We start from the raw sequence: 16,724 nt of genomic DNA, 5'->3' as shown, positions 1-16,724 counted from the left end.
AGAAAGACCCGGGCTCTGCGCCCCCCACCTCCCGCCACGCCACCACGTCGTCAAAAGGAGCAAAGTCCTCTGGGAAGTGTAGTTTTAAGGTTTAGAAAAGGACTTCGGCCATGAACCCAAACGCTAGGAAGTTTGGGGGTAAAACAGCGAAGAGTGAGGGGTATCGGGTAGCTCGGGCGTGTCGGGAGTCCCAGACGTGGGTTAAGCGGCTCACCTGAGTCTCCCAACACCAGAACCTTCACCCGATCCAGGGACGCCATCTTGCCACGATTTCCTTAAGGGTAACGCCCGTTCCTGGATTCTCAGCCAATCAGAGCAGGGTTCGAGGGCAGGGCCTACCATCTCATTGGTCGATCAGAGCATGACTAGTTTGATTGAAAGCTTCGCCGTGCGGATGAACGGGCGGTTTCCAAGCTGGTCGCAGGAATTAGGCGTTTGTCCGCGTCTCGAGAGTGGCGTGGGCTGGCTGAAGCCGGTAGTTGAGGCAGCTGTAGTGGGAGTGTTCGAGCGTCCGCCTGGGTAAACCTTATCCCCTGATCTTTGTTCCCGGTTTCTGACCTGGCGTCTGATTTCACGGTTTCTCCTGTCCGCCCCCCGCCTTCTCTAGTCCCCTCTCCTCGACCACCCTCTTGCCTTGGTCCTCTTCTTAGTCTTCCAAAGAACCATTGCCCGGGAGCGGCCCATGTGAGACCTCGGGTTGGACGGGCTCGGCGGCGTCGACTGTGGCCTGGGAGCCCCCTGGGCGCGTCGGAGGGACTGTGGGCTCTCTGGGTCTGGACACCCCTGAGCACAGCTGGTGGAGGGCACCAGGGTCCGGGGCTTCCTCCGTCGTGGGCCCCTTACAGTACGAAGAGATGGAGAGTTCCTGAAGGACAGTAACAAAAACTGTAGAAGCCGTGTAGAATCCAACTTCTCCTAGAACTTGGGAAGTAGTATTTTGAAGTAGTCTTAACCAACTGGGCGTCCTGCACCCACGTTGTTCCTTTCTCCTCCACTCTTTATCCAGCGTAGTCTTTTCAAAAATCACAAATTTAATCTCGTAACTCCTTGCTTAAAGCAGTGGCAGGATTAAAAAAGAAAAGGATGGCTTATTGCTGTCATTATTGTGGATGCAGGTGTGAGACAAGTGAATTAATTCTGTGGAAGCTGGCAGGATGTCTGTGCTACAAGAACACGTGCCCAGAAGATGCAGTGAAAGTTTATTTTAAGTACTTGAGTAGCTTATGCTAGGTACTAGTGTTGGGGAACAAGATGAAGTTTCTGGTCTTAGAGATGTAGGTAGAAACGGTACAAATTAGGAGGAAGTATTTCATCAAAGACAGGCTTCTGGTACTTTCCCTCCTCACAATTGCTCAAAACAGCTATCACCATCTTTTCCTGGTATATTGTTGGATCCATTTGATTTTGTTTCGGTGGTAAATTTCATTTATCATGTCCTTGCATTTCTTCTTAAGCTTAGGTTTTATTACTACAGCTCTTGGTACAACCACAATGCCACCACCTTCATATCAACTCGCGTAAGAATCAGTTAAATGGGGGATGTTGTTCTGAACGCCAGTAGTTCAGTTGAACCCATATACCAGCCCAGAAGCAGAACATTTATATTAATTATCTGATTTAATTCATACATTAACTGTGTGAGGAAGGCACTTTAATTTCATATGTGAAGAAACTGAGGCTGTGGTTTCTCTAGAGCCAACACTAAGAAATTGACCTGGGATTTTCAAGCTTTAAACTATTGACTAGAAAAGTCTTGATGTCACTCCTTTGCACTGATCAAGACTCCAGAGGTATATTAGACAAAGGAACCAGGCTGATCAGCAAGTAGTACAGGGGCCTCTCCATACAGGATGTTCATTTCTTGTACGCAAAATAGCCATGGGACAGATTGGAGCAATGATCAGGGACTTTGTTGCATATTAGATTAATCTAAAGGGATTTTAAAATCAGGGGCATTCCTAATCTGGCCTTTCTATATTAGCTGAAACAAAGCTCCTGGGAATGGGGCCCAGGGTTAGTTAGTATGCTTAAAATGCTGTCTGGATGATGTCAGGGTTGAGAACCAGTGGTCTGAATCTTAGAGTGTGTGAGGGTGGGAACAGAGGAGAGTAATGGAAGGTAAGACAGAAAATGATAGGCCATGCTGACTTCGTCTGGCCTTTGGTCTTTCGGATGCTTCTGAACCGTATGTTCTGTCAGTGACTGGGCATGTAAAACAAAAAGACAAAATCTGGTTTTTAAGTATAAAATTGGAAAGGAGATCAAAATGTATCTGATTTTGTGCTGTGATTCTGAGTTGGTAGTGAACCCAGGCATTCTTAAACATCTAGGGTGGCTGGGTGGTGGTGACGCCTGCTTTTAATCCCAGCACTCTGGAGGCAGAGCCAGGTGGATCTCTGTGAGTTCAAGGCCAGCCTGGGCTACTGAGTGAGTTCCAGGAAAGGTGCAGAGCTACACAGAGGAACCCTGTCTTGAAAACAAAAACAAAACAAAACAAAACAAAACAAAACAAAACAAAGAGAGAGAGAGAGAGAGAGAGAGAGAGAGAGAGAGAGAAGCTAGGGTGACAGAGAGACTCTCAGACTTCAGTTTGGACCTAGTGAGTCCAGATGCTCCTTTGTTATCTCCATGTGTGTACTGGTTATGCCTGAGTACTGTGGATTAAAATATATATTGTAACTGTATTTTTACTTTATTGTAGATATGGCCTTAAACTCCCTCCACCTCCCCACACCTCCTCCACCCCCATAAAAAGTGTGAACATTGGTTATTTAGGACTTAATAGTTATAGTGCTGCAGATACTATTTCTTACAGAAAGAAGCATTAAATCTGATAGGGTTGGTTTTTTCAGGTTCAAATTAAAGATTCAGTTGAAAACTGGTATTAAAAACAATATGTCTGCTCATAGAAATCGTTCAGCAGGATATCTATTAAAATTTTTTTCTATACCATACAGAAATTCCAGGTGTAGTCTTTGGATAGCCTGCCTAGTTTTAGTTTGGTCATATTGAAGTTATGTGGAAGCTGTCCTAGTTAATAATATAGTTAATAAGTCCTCAGGTACCACTTAGCCTTTTCATTAATCACAGTACCCCATTTTCCTTCTGAGAGTAAAGCATGGCTTGAGTTTATCTAAGGCTTTGATCAGGTTCATACAACCAAAATGCAGTTTCTCTGACTCGGGTCTAAAAGCCCAGGTGCCGTCACATGTCAGACTTAGAGAGGTCAGCCTCTGCTTTGCTCTTCAAGGTAATAAAGGGTATCTGTTTGTCCGTCTCCCCTCCCTCCAGTTTTAAGATCTAGAAGGTGTTTACTTAATGATCAGATTTAACTTTCAAAGTCGCTAAAGCATTTTTGTTTTAGCAGTGATTTCCTTCAGTTGTGACATCCTTAGTGTTGTCATCCCAACTGGCAGTTACTTATGAGTTTATTGTTTGGAGAGGGTGTTTTTGTTTTTTTGTTTTTCTTTTTTTTGTGTGATTTCATCTTGAAAGTGTGACTATGTAAAACATTCTTGAATCTTAGCAGGAAAGTTTTACTGAAAAGAAATAAAATCTAGGGTAATTGCTAGGAATTTCTGGATTTCTAGCCATTCCTAGAGAGCATGCTATTAAGAATAGTGAGCACTCTGAAGGGGTTTTTTTGTTTGTTTCACTTTTTGAAATAAAATGGAGTTGATGTAATATATTATTGTCAGAAAGAATAGATAATTTTTTGGAGTCGAGCACACTGTTGATCATCAAAAGTAACTACTTAAGGATTATGTCCAGCTTTTTAGGTGCAGTCTTTTGTGTACTGTAGAGGAAAATCCTGGCTTTCTGTTACACATTTTCGTGTTAGAGGTCTTTAAAGCAATGTCTGAAAGCTTTGTGGCACTTTACAATTAATGATAGCTACCAGTAGTACTAGCTGTGATTAAAATGATTATCCTGTCCTCATGCCTACTAATCCCTGCCCCCCATCCATATAGTTGAAGTTGAAGCTTGCTGTTGAAGATGGCAGACCCTGATGTCCTCACCGAGGTTCCAGCAGCACTGAAGCGGTTGGCCAAGTATGTAATCCGGGGCTTTTACGGCATTGAGCATGTGTTGGCTTTGGACATCTTGATCCGCAACCCCTGTGTAAAAGAAGAGGACATGCTGGAGCTGCTCAAGTTTGATCGGAAGCAACTTCGATCCGTTTTGAATAATTTAAAGGGAGACAAGTTCATCAAATGCAGAATGAGGGTAGAGACTGCTGCTGATGGGAAAACCACGCGCCATAACTACTACTTCATCAATTACCGCACTCTGGTTAACGTGGTGAAATATAAACTGGACCACATGAGAAGACGGATTGAAACTGACGAGCGGAACTCCACCAGTCGGGCGTCCTTCAAATGCCCTGTCTGCTGCAGTACTTTCACTGACCTAGAAGCTAATCAGCTCTTTGAACCTATGACAGGTGAGACTTAACCAGGTTATGAATCAAGTAAAAGAAGATGTGTGCTCTTACTTATTTATTTATTTATTTTCAGTTGTTCTAAATCATAGGCTTTGTAGGAGTAAATAGATCAGTGTGAATCAGCATACAACCCTGCTGTCTTGGCTGGCTGACATACAACTTTGAGAAGTTTTCGCCCTGCCTTTTTCCTTCACAAGAAAGTGTAGCTATCCATGGAGTTTTCCTACCGATGGCTCTCCTGAAGCCCTGCCCTCCACCCCTTGTTTCCTTCTCTAGCCTGATCTCTGGATTGATTCTCTACCACTCTGAGGCTAGTCTGCTTTACATGTGACCTCATTCTTCAGCAAATTATTTTAATGTCTATTTATGTCCATCACTTTTAAACAAGCTTATAAATATATTGAAGGAGAACCCCTGCATGGCAAGGGTTCCCTCTCGGACCCCAGATTAAGCACAAACCACACCCAAACACCTGTTTTCACAGAGATATCCTTTATTAAGTAGAAAAGAAAAGTTAAAGTGACTGCTTTCTGACTCAGAAAACAGCAGCAAATGACCTTGGAGGTGTAATTTTTAAGAGGAGAAAAAAGGGGAGGTCTGTGTTAGGATGGGCTAGGATGAAGTGGTAAAGGAGGTAGGGGACCAGGGAGAAGGGAAAGGTGGTAGGGGGATTTGTCCCAAAGGGACAAAAGACTGCCTCTGGATAGAGAGGAGACAGCTGTGGCACATAGGAAACTGGCAGTTTATAAAGGTAAAGGCTGAAACCCTGTGTTAGGATGAGGTGCTTAATTTTAATTGGGTGTGTTAATTAGGTGAGCCAAAGGGGGCTTTTGATAGCTTAAGCTTGGTAGTCAGCCTCAGGAGGCCACGTAAGGGAACAGACCTTGGTGGCTAGCTTTAGGAATGTAATCTGATGGTTTTAGCAAGGTAGAGGGAATGGGAGAGAAGGGTAAGGCCTGTCAGAGCCATGTTTGCCAGGCCTGGGCTGGCCAGAATCCTTTCACATACAACACTATATGTGTAAATGCTTGCTAGTGGATGTGCATTGTGCCAGTAGGAGTGAGTGACTAGGGCCTATGATCTGTGTTTGAGGGAAGGCTCTAGAGGGAGGAGTAGCTGAGACCTGAAAGATTAAATGAGAATTAGCCAGATCAAATAAGAGGGGAACCTTTTTTAATTTAAAAAATTGATCAATAATTTAGATCAGTTAATGAAAGAGAATTGTTATCATCATACATGATTTGCCTCATTTAATCAGATACTTTACTTTGAAGAACTTTCATTAATACAATTTATGAACTGTGTTTTCCAAAAATCCATTATGTCTGGCATTAACATGAGAAACATTGATGTGCTGGGTTCAGTGGTTATTTCTAAATTAAACTAGGCATGGGGCAGTTTTTATCAAATACTTGGAACAGTTTTCTCTTGTTACCTTGCAGTGGGCTTATTTTATCTAAGAGAGGTTTTGTGGGTTTTTTTGTTGTTGTTTTGATTGTCGCTTGGTTTTTGGAGACAAGATCTCCCTGTATGCTCAGGCTGGAACTTACTACGTTGACCTTGAACTCCTGTTGACCCTTCTGCCTCTGTCTCCCAAGTGTTGGCATCATAGACCCCCCACTACCACCTTGCCTCCTTTGTGCATTAGTTACTTTTTTGTTACTGTGATAAAGCAGCATGCCCCAAACTGACTTCTGGAAGAAAGAGTTTATTTTGGTTTGTAGTTTCAGAGGGAGAGTCCATAATGGTGGCCAACGCATGGTGGCAGCTGATTGGAGCAGCAAGGCTAAGATATTATGCCTTTATTTACATGCAGGAAGCAGAGGGAGCTAACTGTTAAGTGGTTCCAATCTGGCCCCAGTGACACACGTCTTCTGGCAAAGGTCTACCTCTTAATGGTCCCCCTCCTCAAATAGTACCATCAGTAGGAAGTCAAATGTTCAAGTACTTGAGCCCATGGGAAGTGTTTTTTATTCAAAGGTCCACACCTAACTAGAACTCTTTTTTGCTTATTATTTTTTTTTCAAGACAGAGTTTACACTCTAGCCAGAGATGACCAAGAGTCCACTATGTCACTCAGCCTGGCCTTGAACTCTTGGTAATCCTACCTCAGGCCCCTTAAAACTGGGATTATAGGTATGAGGCACAATGCTTGGCTGTGGCTCTTGACCATAAGAAAATCTTATTAACTATCCTGGGTGTAAGCCTTGTTTGAGTATACCAGAGGAATTTCTAGAATTTATCTGGAGCTCTTCATAAATAGGCTACCTATGTCTTGGGATTTTTGCCATTTACTCTAATAGAAATTTATTACAGAAGTTTAATTTCTTACAGAAGCTTGGGGTTCCAGTTTTGTGGATTTTGTTTTTGTTGTTGATATTGCAGTGGTCTTGTCTTATCGTACTGGATGTCAGTGAAAGGTGTTATCTGGTTCCTCAGAAAGATAATCTATAGTAATATGCTTCTACACTTATTAATCATTTGAGCCTTATTTAATTTTTATGAAGCTTTCTAAAAAGTCACTGAGGTAATTGATCCATGCTGCTCTTTGAATTTCACTCATGATTAGTGGTAATGAAACTAGTTATGATCAACTGTAGCTGAAGTTTTCCTGTGTCCTGGGCCAGCCGGCAGTCAGGACAAATCACTCCCACTCACATCCCCCAAGTAAATACACAGAGACTTATATTACTTATAAACTGTATGGCCCTGGCAGGCTGCGTGCTATCTGTTCTTATATCTTAACCCATTTCTATAAATCTATACCTTGCCACATGGTTCGTGGCTTACAGGCATCATGCTTCTCCTCGTGGTGCCTGGCAGTGTCCCCTGACATAGCCTTCTTCTCCCCAGCCGCCTCCTCTCTCGTCCCACCTCCCCCATACTTTCTGCCTGGCTACTGGCCAATCAGCATTTTATTTATCAGTCAATCATAGCAACATATATTCACAGCATACAGGACATCCCACAGCAATCAACAGAGAGCCTCTGGAAAAGTTGTCTTGATTTACAAAGTATAGCTAGAGTTATTAGCGTGAATGAGTTGATAAAGGCATGAGAAGATTTTTCTGAAAGAAAACTAAAGCTGAGGTGAGTGTTTTGTAGCTGGTCTGAACAGACGGTATTTTCAGTATGAGGTCAATAGTCAACATGAATGTAGGAAGACAGGGTGTGGGAGAGCAAGAAAAGCCACTTAACCCTTGATGTCACCCAGAACAGAGCACTCTCAGAAGCTTGTACTAAAGCTTAGTTGGTGACTTGTTACTTGTGGTGCAACCTGACTTAACATAACTGAAAATCTGTAATCAGTTAAGGACTCCTGTTCTCAAATGCCCTTGCCACCTCATGATAATGTGGCTTTTATTGGGCTTTATGAAAGAACAAAATGTGCTGATTGGTTGATGTTAGGCCCCATTCTGTGTGTTAATTCAAAGGTAATAAGCATTTGTGTGCGCTTTAATTCTTAAACTACGAATACCTTGATATTCTTTACCTGCACCTCCTCTTTAGAGTCCGTTGCTTCCTTCTTGTTTTGTTTAGTTTTCTTCTCTCCTACGTTCCTATGGAGAAAATGGGAAGTAAACATACATGAGGAGGGGTGCAGGCTGGTCCTTACTCTGATAATAGTTATGCAGCTTTTCAATTTGCACACAGTAGATTTCAGTCGAACCTCAGTCCTCTTCACTCCTCACAAGTTGATACTAGAGATTAATGGTCTCTGGAAAAGGATGGAGATGACTGAAAGGCTTCCTTTTTTCAGTTGGTTAGGTTTTGAGAAAGGGACTCAGGTAGCCCAGACTGGACTTGCTATATAACTGAGGATGACCTGATTCCTGATCCTTTTGCCTCTACCTTCTAGGTGCTAGGAATATAGACCTGTCATCCACTAGCTATTTAATGGGCCCAAGAGCTTCCCTTTTTTCTGTTTCTTCCTCTGCAATTTTAGGTTGAGCTGTGGTTTATTTTAGCCATCAGGGAACATTCAGTAATTGGATTTGGAACCTTACATACTTTAATACTTTTGGTAAAAGTTCTTAACTCAAATGTATGGGCAGCTCTTTGCCAATGGACAAAAGGAGGTAATTCCTAGATGAACTCCCCAGGAGCACAGGGAATTCTGTATTTAATGAATAAGTATTGTTTTACTGTTAATTCATGTATATGCCAGTGATCTACTCTAGTATAATTTTTCCTTATCCCTCTCTCCTTTTCCTACAGGTTTGTAGATTTTCTCCATATCTGTCATTCATGCTTTACCTTTGATCTTCCTGGGTCTAACTGTAAATGTTTGGTAAATGTAGATCCTCCCCCTCCCCCCCATTTTGAGTAGTGATCAGCATTTAGCAAGCAACACAGCCTGGTCATCCACACAGTTCATGCTTGAGAACTGTGCAATGCAGTTGAAAAAAAAAAAACCCTAAAGATGTTTAAGTAAACTTATGATTTTTTTCTATTGGACTGCATTCATAGTTAGCATATGGCTAGTGGGCTGCAGGTTGGACAAGCCTGGTAGTCTTTGCCCACCAGTTCTGGGCTTCAGAAGTTTAATCAGACAAAAATAGCTGTTTCAGTTCCAGAAATATGGGAGGTTATATAATTAAAACAGACATGACATGAAATCCCTCAGAAGAGCAGAATAACATCTTGTGGTTCCTGAGTGCATGCTTTAGATTTAGCAAGCTTTCTAACAATGTAAATAGACTTAGTATTTCTATCTTAGCACTCTCAGCCACATGTGATGTAGTTAATGGCACTTCTGAGTTAAGTTTAGCAACATGTGTTATTCTCTTTTATATGTTAGGGTTAGATGGAATGGAAATAGCTGTTTTCCATTTTTAATTTAAAAATATGCACCCGTAATTTCAGAGAAATTTTTCAAGAAGAAAAAAAAGAAATCACCCAAACCACCGGCCTTTTTATATTTTCCCTATATTTATAATTGTAGCCTAGAATATTTTTGGTCTCTTGGTTGCTTAATGTAGTATTTTATAGTATTCAAAGTATAGTTAATAGACCTAGTTTTCCCTGCCATAGCATGAGTACTTTGGTTTTTTGCCCTCTGTTGTAAATAAGATGCTTTGTATTCTTTTGTATATATTGCATTTTATTCTTTGCTAAAATTTTTTTCTCAGTAAGAATATGCCAAAAGAATGTAGTTTTTATGGCTTCTATAAATGCTTATATGGCACTGTGGTTTTATTGCAAGTGGAATAAAATTCTCAAATGTTGGGATTAGAAAAACATTAGAAGCCTTTCTTACGGATTACCTAGAGACCACAGAAACTCATTTTAAATAAACTTTGAGAAGGTGTGATCAGAAATTCTTAAAGGAATACATTTACTTAATATAATCTTAACACTGATATTTAGGGATAATGTAGTTATCAAATGCTGTATGTAGGGGGCCACACCCACCTACCTATGTTGTACTCTTGGATTTGGAAGCTCCTCAGTAATGGCACAAGTCTAGGGATGTAAAGGTTGCTAGGATGCTTTGCACAGAATATCAGGCAGGTGTATAGGAGTCTTCATGGAGATTTAGCTTATTTTCTCTGGTTCCCTGGAAAAGATAGTCAATTTTAGGACTAGCATAAAGAAATGTTTACTAGCTAAATAAAATCTTTTGTTAAATAACTCAAGGATAGCTGACAGTAACTGGGCATAGTGGTTCACACCTGTAATCTGGGTCTTCAGGAGGCCAAGATAGGACGAGTGCTACGGGTTCAAGGCTACCCTAAACTAGTAAGGTCCAGGCCATCCTAGGCTAAAGAGTGAGATTCCGTCTCGAAGGCAGCAATGGGGTAGACCTCCTCTATTGATGAGTTAGCAGTAATTTAGAAGATTCTGGTAAACTTGACATCTAAACTGGGGTCCGACATTTGTGAAACTTTCAGATGTGTCAATGTTTGCCTTGATAGGACAAATTGCTTTTTCCTGTCTTCATCTCTTACTGCTTAGATCAGGAGATGTCTTGTAAGCAATGTTTGCAATTGCCGAAATGCTCAAAGCACAAACTCAGAAGAAATCTAGGATTGTGTGCTCAGTTGCTGAGTTCTCAGTCTTAGAAATCGTGTGCAAGATGCATTAATTAGAAAATTATGCCAAAAAGCTACAGAGTGGAAGAATGAGAGAAATGGGTGAGAGCATTTGCTGCTCAAGTCCAAGGACTTGAGAGTTCAAGTCCCAGTAAAAGCTTTTACCCTGGTAAAAGCTGGGGCTGGTCATGCATGTCTGCAACCCCACCCAGTATTGCAGGGTGAAGGAAGATCCAGAGAACTCACAGGCCATCCAGCATATCCAAAACAGCAAACTTTCAGTTCAGTGCCTCAAGGGAATAAGGCAGTGACAGAGAAGACTGTCCAATGACCTTCCCTTCCCAACAGTGTAAATGTGGGCTTGTGCGCATGGGTGTGTGCATCTGTGCATACACACGTATAGATATACCACATACATAAGTGCACACACAAAAGTTAGGGAAATCCCAAAGCTTCAGATTTCTTATTTTAAAATTCTGCTACTTTTTAAATGATTTACTTTATTTTTAATAATGTGTATGTGTCTGTGTGTGTGTAGGAGGTGGGGTATGTGCACATAAGTACAGTACTCGAGGAAGCCAGAAGAGGGTGTCAGCAACCCTGGAGTTGGAGTTACAGGGGGTTGTAAGCCACCCAGTGGTGTGGAGGCTGACAGCAAACTCAGCCTCTGCAAGAGCAGCAAATGCTCTTAACCTCTGAACTGTTGCTTTAGCCCCCAAATTCTGCTACTTTTGGTCTTTTGTTTGCTTGTTTGTTTTGAGATAGGGTTTCACTATGTAGCCTTGACTGGCCTGGAGCTTGCTGTGTAGACCAGCCCTGCCTCTACCTCTTGAAAGCTGAGATTTAAGTCATTCATGACCACACCTGGCTTTTGATCTTGACAGTTTGAGAACTTTTTTTTTTTTTTAATTTATATTTTATGTATGAATGCTCTGCCTGTATACCTGCATGCCGGAAGAGGGATCCTGTTACAGATGGTTGTGAGATCCTATTACAGATGGTTGTGAACTACCATATGGTTGCTGGGAATTGAACTCAGGACCTCTAGGAGAGTAGCCAGTGCTCTTAACTACTGAGCCATCTCTCCAGCACCGAGAGGTCTATTTTTAAAATTCACTTTTGTATGTTGATGCTGACATAAGAACTAACTTACATGTGAAGAGTTGCTTTTTGGTTTTGATTCTGGCATAATGTTCAGTTGATTATTGTCTTTCAAATATGTCAAAACCTCAGACTTCTTGCCTGTCCACCATATTTTGAGATGAACTTGATAGAAGCCTAGTTTAGAAAATGTATTGCAAGCTTTAGTAATCATCTAAATTCATGTGTCATTTTTTTATTCTCCCCCCAGGCATGCTATATTCCCCCCTCTTTATGATGAGTTCCAGAACCTAGGAATAATTGATGGTTAAACTAGCTAAATGTCCATTTGTGGGCAGACAAAAGCCAGTTCCCTTGATAAATTCAGTTTGGGGGAGGGATTGTATTTTGTATATCATCAGTACATTTAAGATCTCAGTTTCAAAAAAAGCTAAACCTACCATATTTTGGCCTTTTATGTACACATTTATTTTTGCAGTTGCTGTTTGTTAAGGGATGGATTAATTTATTTTTATGATAGGTATACTAATTATGTTCCTGTCATGTGTGTTAAATAATAGTAATTTTTTTCATCTGTTTTCCCATATCCAATTAAACTGAAGCCATTTGTGTTAGGAAAGTAGTTTGAAAATCGGACAGAATTAAAAGTGACTTTTTGAGATATCAAAATTTGACTTAATATTTTGATATATGATTCCCCCTAAATGAACTCTTAAAGCTTGTAACAAAGTAATGAACAGTGTTTTGAAGAAGTAGGTAGTAGCCAAGTCCTGGCAATTGTTCCTTCAAAATGCTCCCAAACCTATGTATTCAGGAAGGTCAGTGCACCAGACTTGATAAGGTCTTTCAGATTTGGGACTGGTTTTGCTCTGTCCTCCATTCACAGCAGCCATCTTACTTGTATCTTGTGAGCAGCAGGGATCACTGCCCAAGTGTCTGTGGGACTTCCTCCCCCTCTTTGGGGTGTCCACTCATGTTACTGTAGTATCAGAGATGACTCCCTTGAATTCCTCGTGTAAGAAATAAAGCAGTATTCTTCCACTGTTCCTTCTCTGTCTTTCCCTTTTTTCATGATACTTGTCCATAGTCGATGTTATTTATTTATTAATTATTTCTTCTTGACTGCCTGCCAATGAATATGAGCACCAGGAAGATAGCTCAGAATAGGATTGGCTGGATTTAGGAAAGCATAAAGTGGAAAAGCCGTGGGACATCAGACCTACTGTTTTTGGTTGAGGCTTCTGTGCAGTAGTCACATGATCTTCCTTCTCCCTGTCCAGCCTTGAGGATGTGGGCTGCATCGTGACTCACGGCAGCACCGTGCTTTATCAAAGTAGTTGGACCTATTTTGATTTTTAAATTTAACCTTTGTAATTAAAAAAGATTACATTAAAAATTTTTAAAGACTTTTTAAATGAAAAAAAAAAGTGAAGGAAAAGTAGCTAAATGCTGTGTCAGTCTGATGACACCTTTGCTAGATTTTTGACAGCAAGTCCTGGACAGTGGTATGTAGCCCTGTGGTTGCCTGTCGTTGGAGGAGGAGAGAGGCATGCGGTCTTCAGTAATTCTTTGTCTGGGGATTTGACTCTTGCGGCCTTCTAACCCTGAGTGCCATCAGCTGCTCTCTCTGCCCCTTTTCCTGATTATGAATGTCCCAAGCACTCCATTGTCAAATGAGATTGCTAAACAGGCTTTACACTTTGGTTTTGTTTGTGCTTAATGTTTCCTTGGCTGAATACTCACTGGGTAGCATTAGTTAAAGCAAGTAACTTGTGAGAGGCAGGCAAGGTGCAGGCTTTGCCCAGCATAATCAGCACTTACATTTTCTTCTGTTTCCTGACTTTTTGGACCTTTTTGGTTGTTTTTCTTTTACCCCTTGGTTCCAAGTTCTTATCTCCCACCTTCTCCACTCTGAATTCAGTTGTGTTCTTTTCTTATTTTTGGAAAGCGAACATGGTGCAGAAATTCCTGTCCCGTTTTCTTTGAAGTGTGACTTGCCTTCATTAGAGTGAGGACATTGCTGTACTATGAAATAGAAGGCCCTAAAATCATTCTGAAATGCCTCTTTGTAAAAGTATCTTTTGCTGCCTATTTCAAATGCCTATTTGCAACTGGATTTACTTTGATCCTTCTAGCAAACACAATAGGTTAATGGTCAGCTAAGTAAATGCCAGCCATGTGATGAGCACTTAATGCTTGTGCAATTCTTTGATACAATTTCTTCCTTTCTGTAGCCCTTCTTAAGAAGAGGACTTAAGCAAGTTCGATAGATCAGAGCTGGCAGAGATGATAAGGTTGAAGTAGGGTGTATGATTTGGGATGGTACAGTGAGTTTAGTCTTTTGAATCAGACAAATTTGTGTTTTGAATCCAGGTTTAGTGGGTTTTGTTTTCAAGATGTAATCCGGTAAACTTAGTGTCTCTAAGCCTTTATTCTCATGTATGTCGAACTTGAACAGTGTTATTATTCAGACTTGCCTCTGATGAGTGCACAGGAGTATTTATGAAGCAGCTTTCTTCTTTAGTGGTGTGTGAGACCAGACAAACCCTTTCCTGGTCAGCCCCGTCATTGCCAAACGTTGTCCATGGAATTGGTGTGGCTTGCTTGTTCTCTGCTCCCACACTGTAAGATCTGGCTTGCGTGTTCTCTCTAACACAGCTTGGCTTCAGTATTTTTGCCCTGCTTTTGTTTGGTTGGTTGGTCAGTTTGTTCTCGTCTTTTATGTGGGAAAGATGGAATGTGCACTGGGTTTTCATTTCCAGTGTTTTCTGTACTTGGCAGTCTGTCCAGAGTACAGAGTGGTTTAGTCACATGAAGAGTTGTCATTAATGACCTAATAGCAGCTCTCCACCAACCATATACTGAATTCCTTGTGGAACTTTGAAAATTCATGTTCCTGTTCCCCACTCCAGACCTGTTGGATCAGTGTTCCTGGATAGGGCTTGGGTATTTCTGCTGCTAGAGCAGATCAGCATTTTAAGATATTAGTTTCGGTGCTCTATGTCCTTTCCCAAACCTTCTGGTGCCTGAAGTCAGAGTAAGGCTTACTGTTAAAGCACTCTTGCTATGATCCCGTGTGTCTTGTAAGCCCCAGGGGTCACCATGCTCTTTGATAACTGCATTCCTACCAGACAGAACCTGCAGCTTACTACCTACTGATGATGACCTGGGACAGCCTGTTTCCTTCCCCGTATTTCCTTGACCTCTGGATAAATGTCTGTTTATAAGTCCTACCTCAGAAAAGCAGAGCTTTCTCATGGCCTTCTCAGGCCTCAGCTAGAAGTCACATAGCTTCTTTGGACTCTAAAACACGTGTGTTTAATTTTTTCTTGTATTAGCCCTGATCATTTCCATCTCCAGGTAACTTGCTTCTCTGTTAAACCTTTAAACCTTAAGCTTATTGGTGACAGGTTCTTTGTGAATAGAACCTGTCACCACCACTTTGTGAATAGAACTCACCACCACTCTTAGTATGTGCTGAATTTCTGTGGTCCCTCTCTCACCATCCTTTCTGATTTTGGAAAAGCTGATTTGCATCTTCATAATGTATAGTAAAGTTCATAAAAATGATGATGGTATGGTAAACTAGTGTGACATCATTTTCCATAAAATGTCACATTCCTACATTTGGCTTTTGACGGGCTGCTCCTTATTTACAATTGTGCTTTTGTGGTAGCACAGGACTCAGATGTCAGCCTAACTTTCCCTGGAAATGTTTGCCAGATATGGTTAAAGGGGACAGTTTCCCCTAGGATGCTCTTGTTCACTCTGTCTTGGAAGTAGAGGTGTTGACTGATCTTTTAAAAATCCCTTTTAAAGAATGGTTATATAGCAAGCAGTGTTAGGTAATAAGAGACCATTGTTTCTAGAGCAAAAAGCAGGTTTGCTTACTTAGTATAATAAAAATATCATCTTCCTCTAGAGCTTGCTTGTTGAATACTCAGTATTTAGTGATTTAGTAGCTTTATAAAGAGCATGCTTATACTTTTTATAAAAGATCTGGGTTCCTTTTAACTTAAGGGTTTCTTTTCCTGTAACAAACCAACTACATGTACAATTTTCACCTGATCTTCTTATAACTATGTAGGAACTGAGGCTCAAGGAACTAATGTAAGTAATTATTATTCATGGAAGTAATATTAGCTAGTATCTGTACTTAAGCCAGTTCCTAAATTCCAGTTTCTATTCAATGATACAAGAGGGTCAGGTGGTAACTGCATACACTGGGTATGTGAAGAAGAAGAAAGAAACCCTAAAGCCAGGCCTGATGGTGCTCCCCCGTAATCTCCACTCTTGAAAAGTGGAGGCAGGAATATCAGGAGTTCAGTGCCAGCCTTGGCTTATGTACTGAGTTAGAGGCCAGCCTGGGTGGCATGAGACCCTGTCTCAAACAAATAAAACAAACAAAATCCTTAAACTTCAAAGGAAACTATAGTTTTTTATAATGGGTTTAAGTATGTCCATCTTTTGTTCTGGGAGATGATGTTATCTTTACAGTATTGGATATTAAATAAACATATAAACATAGAGGTGTTTTTTTTTTTTTTTTATTCCGAGCAGTTTCATTCCAAAGAGAAACAATATCTCTGCCTTTGAAGGCTTCAAAAAAGCCAGCTTCCATGAAGCTATTAAATAGCTTGTTAGCTTGCAAAGTGAGTAAACTCTCAAACCCTTCATAGTTCTTGACAGTAATATAAAAACTACCCCTTTTCAAACTACAAAATGGCCATTCTTTAAGTAACTCTTGCAAAGTCTGGATGAGGTTAGCTAGAATTCAGATTTCTTATATACATATATATCACTCTTTTCCTCTTTTTTTTTTTCGTGAAAATCAATTTATTCAAATAATGGACTGGTACAAAATGGTAATGTGAACAGTGTGTTTGCACACATGCTTTCAGGCATGTTCTTTTTTCCCAGAAGTAACTCATAATTTTCTTATAGGAGTTACATTATCAAGCATGTTGATTTATGTACTTGAATCTGAATATATGTTGCCTTCAATAAAGAAATGGGAGGATTTGAGAGGACAGTTCTATCTCAATTTAGGTATGACATTTTTAAAGATAAGTAAGCTAATAAACTAAGTTGAAAATAAAAATTGTATATTGTGGCCAGGCGGTGGTGGTGCACACCTTTAATCC

At 40.8% G+C, this 16,724-nt stretch overlaps 2 protein-coding genes across 3 annotated transcripts in view; one reads left to right on the top strand and one right to left on the bottom strand.

The window, feature by feature from the left end:
- The window catches only part of Rabl3 (RAB, member of RAS oncogene family like 3), a 33,306-nt gene extending 33,003 nt beyond the window's left edge, over positions 1 to 303 (bottom strand). Inside the window, exon 1 of one of the 2 annotated variants that reach the window (XM_036203618.1) lies at positions 215 to 303. In XM_036203618.1, the coding sequence (XP_036059511.1) occupies positions 215 to 260 (46 nt within the window). In that variant the 5' untranslated portion in view covers positions 261 to 303. The remainder of the gene's footprint in view (positions 1 to 214) is intronic. The other variant, XM_036203617.1, reaches the window with a different exon arrangement.
- Positions 304 to 387: 84 nt separating this feature from the next.
- The window catches only part of Gtf2e1 (general transcription factor IIE subunit 1), a 30,702-nt gene continuing 14,365 nt past the window's right edge, over positions 388 to 16,724 (top strand). Inside the window, exons 1-2 of the mRNA XM_036203616.1 lie at positions 388 to 519; positions 3,972 to 4,444. Of these exons, the coding sequence (XP_036059509.1) occupies positions 3,997 to 4,444 (448 nt within the window). The 5' untranslated portion in view covers positions 388 to 519; positions 3,972 to 3,996. The remainder of the gene's footprint in view (positions 520 to 3,971; positions 4,445 to 16,724) is intronic.

This window comes from Onychomys torridus, chromosome 12 (assembly GCF_903995425.1).
Source record: "Onychomys torridus chromosome 12, mOncTor1.1, whole genome shotgun sequence".
NCBI classification, from domain to species: Eukaryota; Metazoa; Chordata; class Mammalia; order Rodentia; family Cricetidae; genus Onychomys; species Onychomys torridus.
Note: the sequence above shows the minus strand (reverse complement) of the source record. Positions and strands in the feature narration are given on the sequence as shown.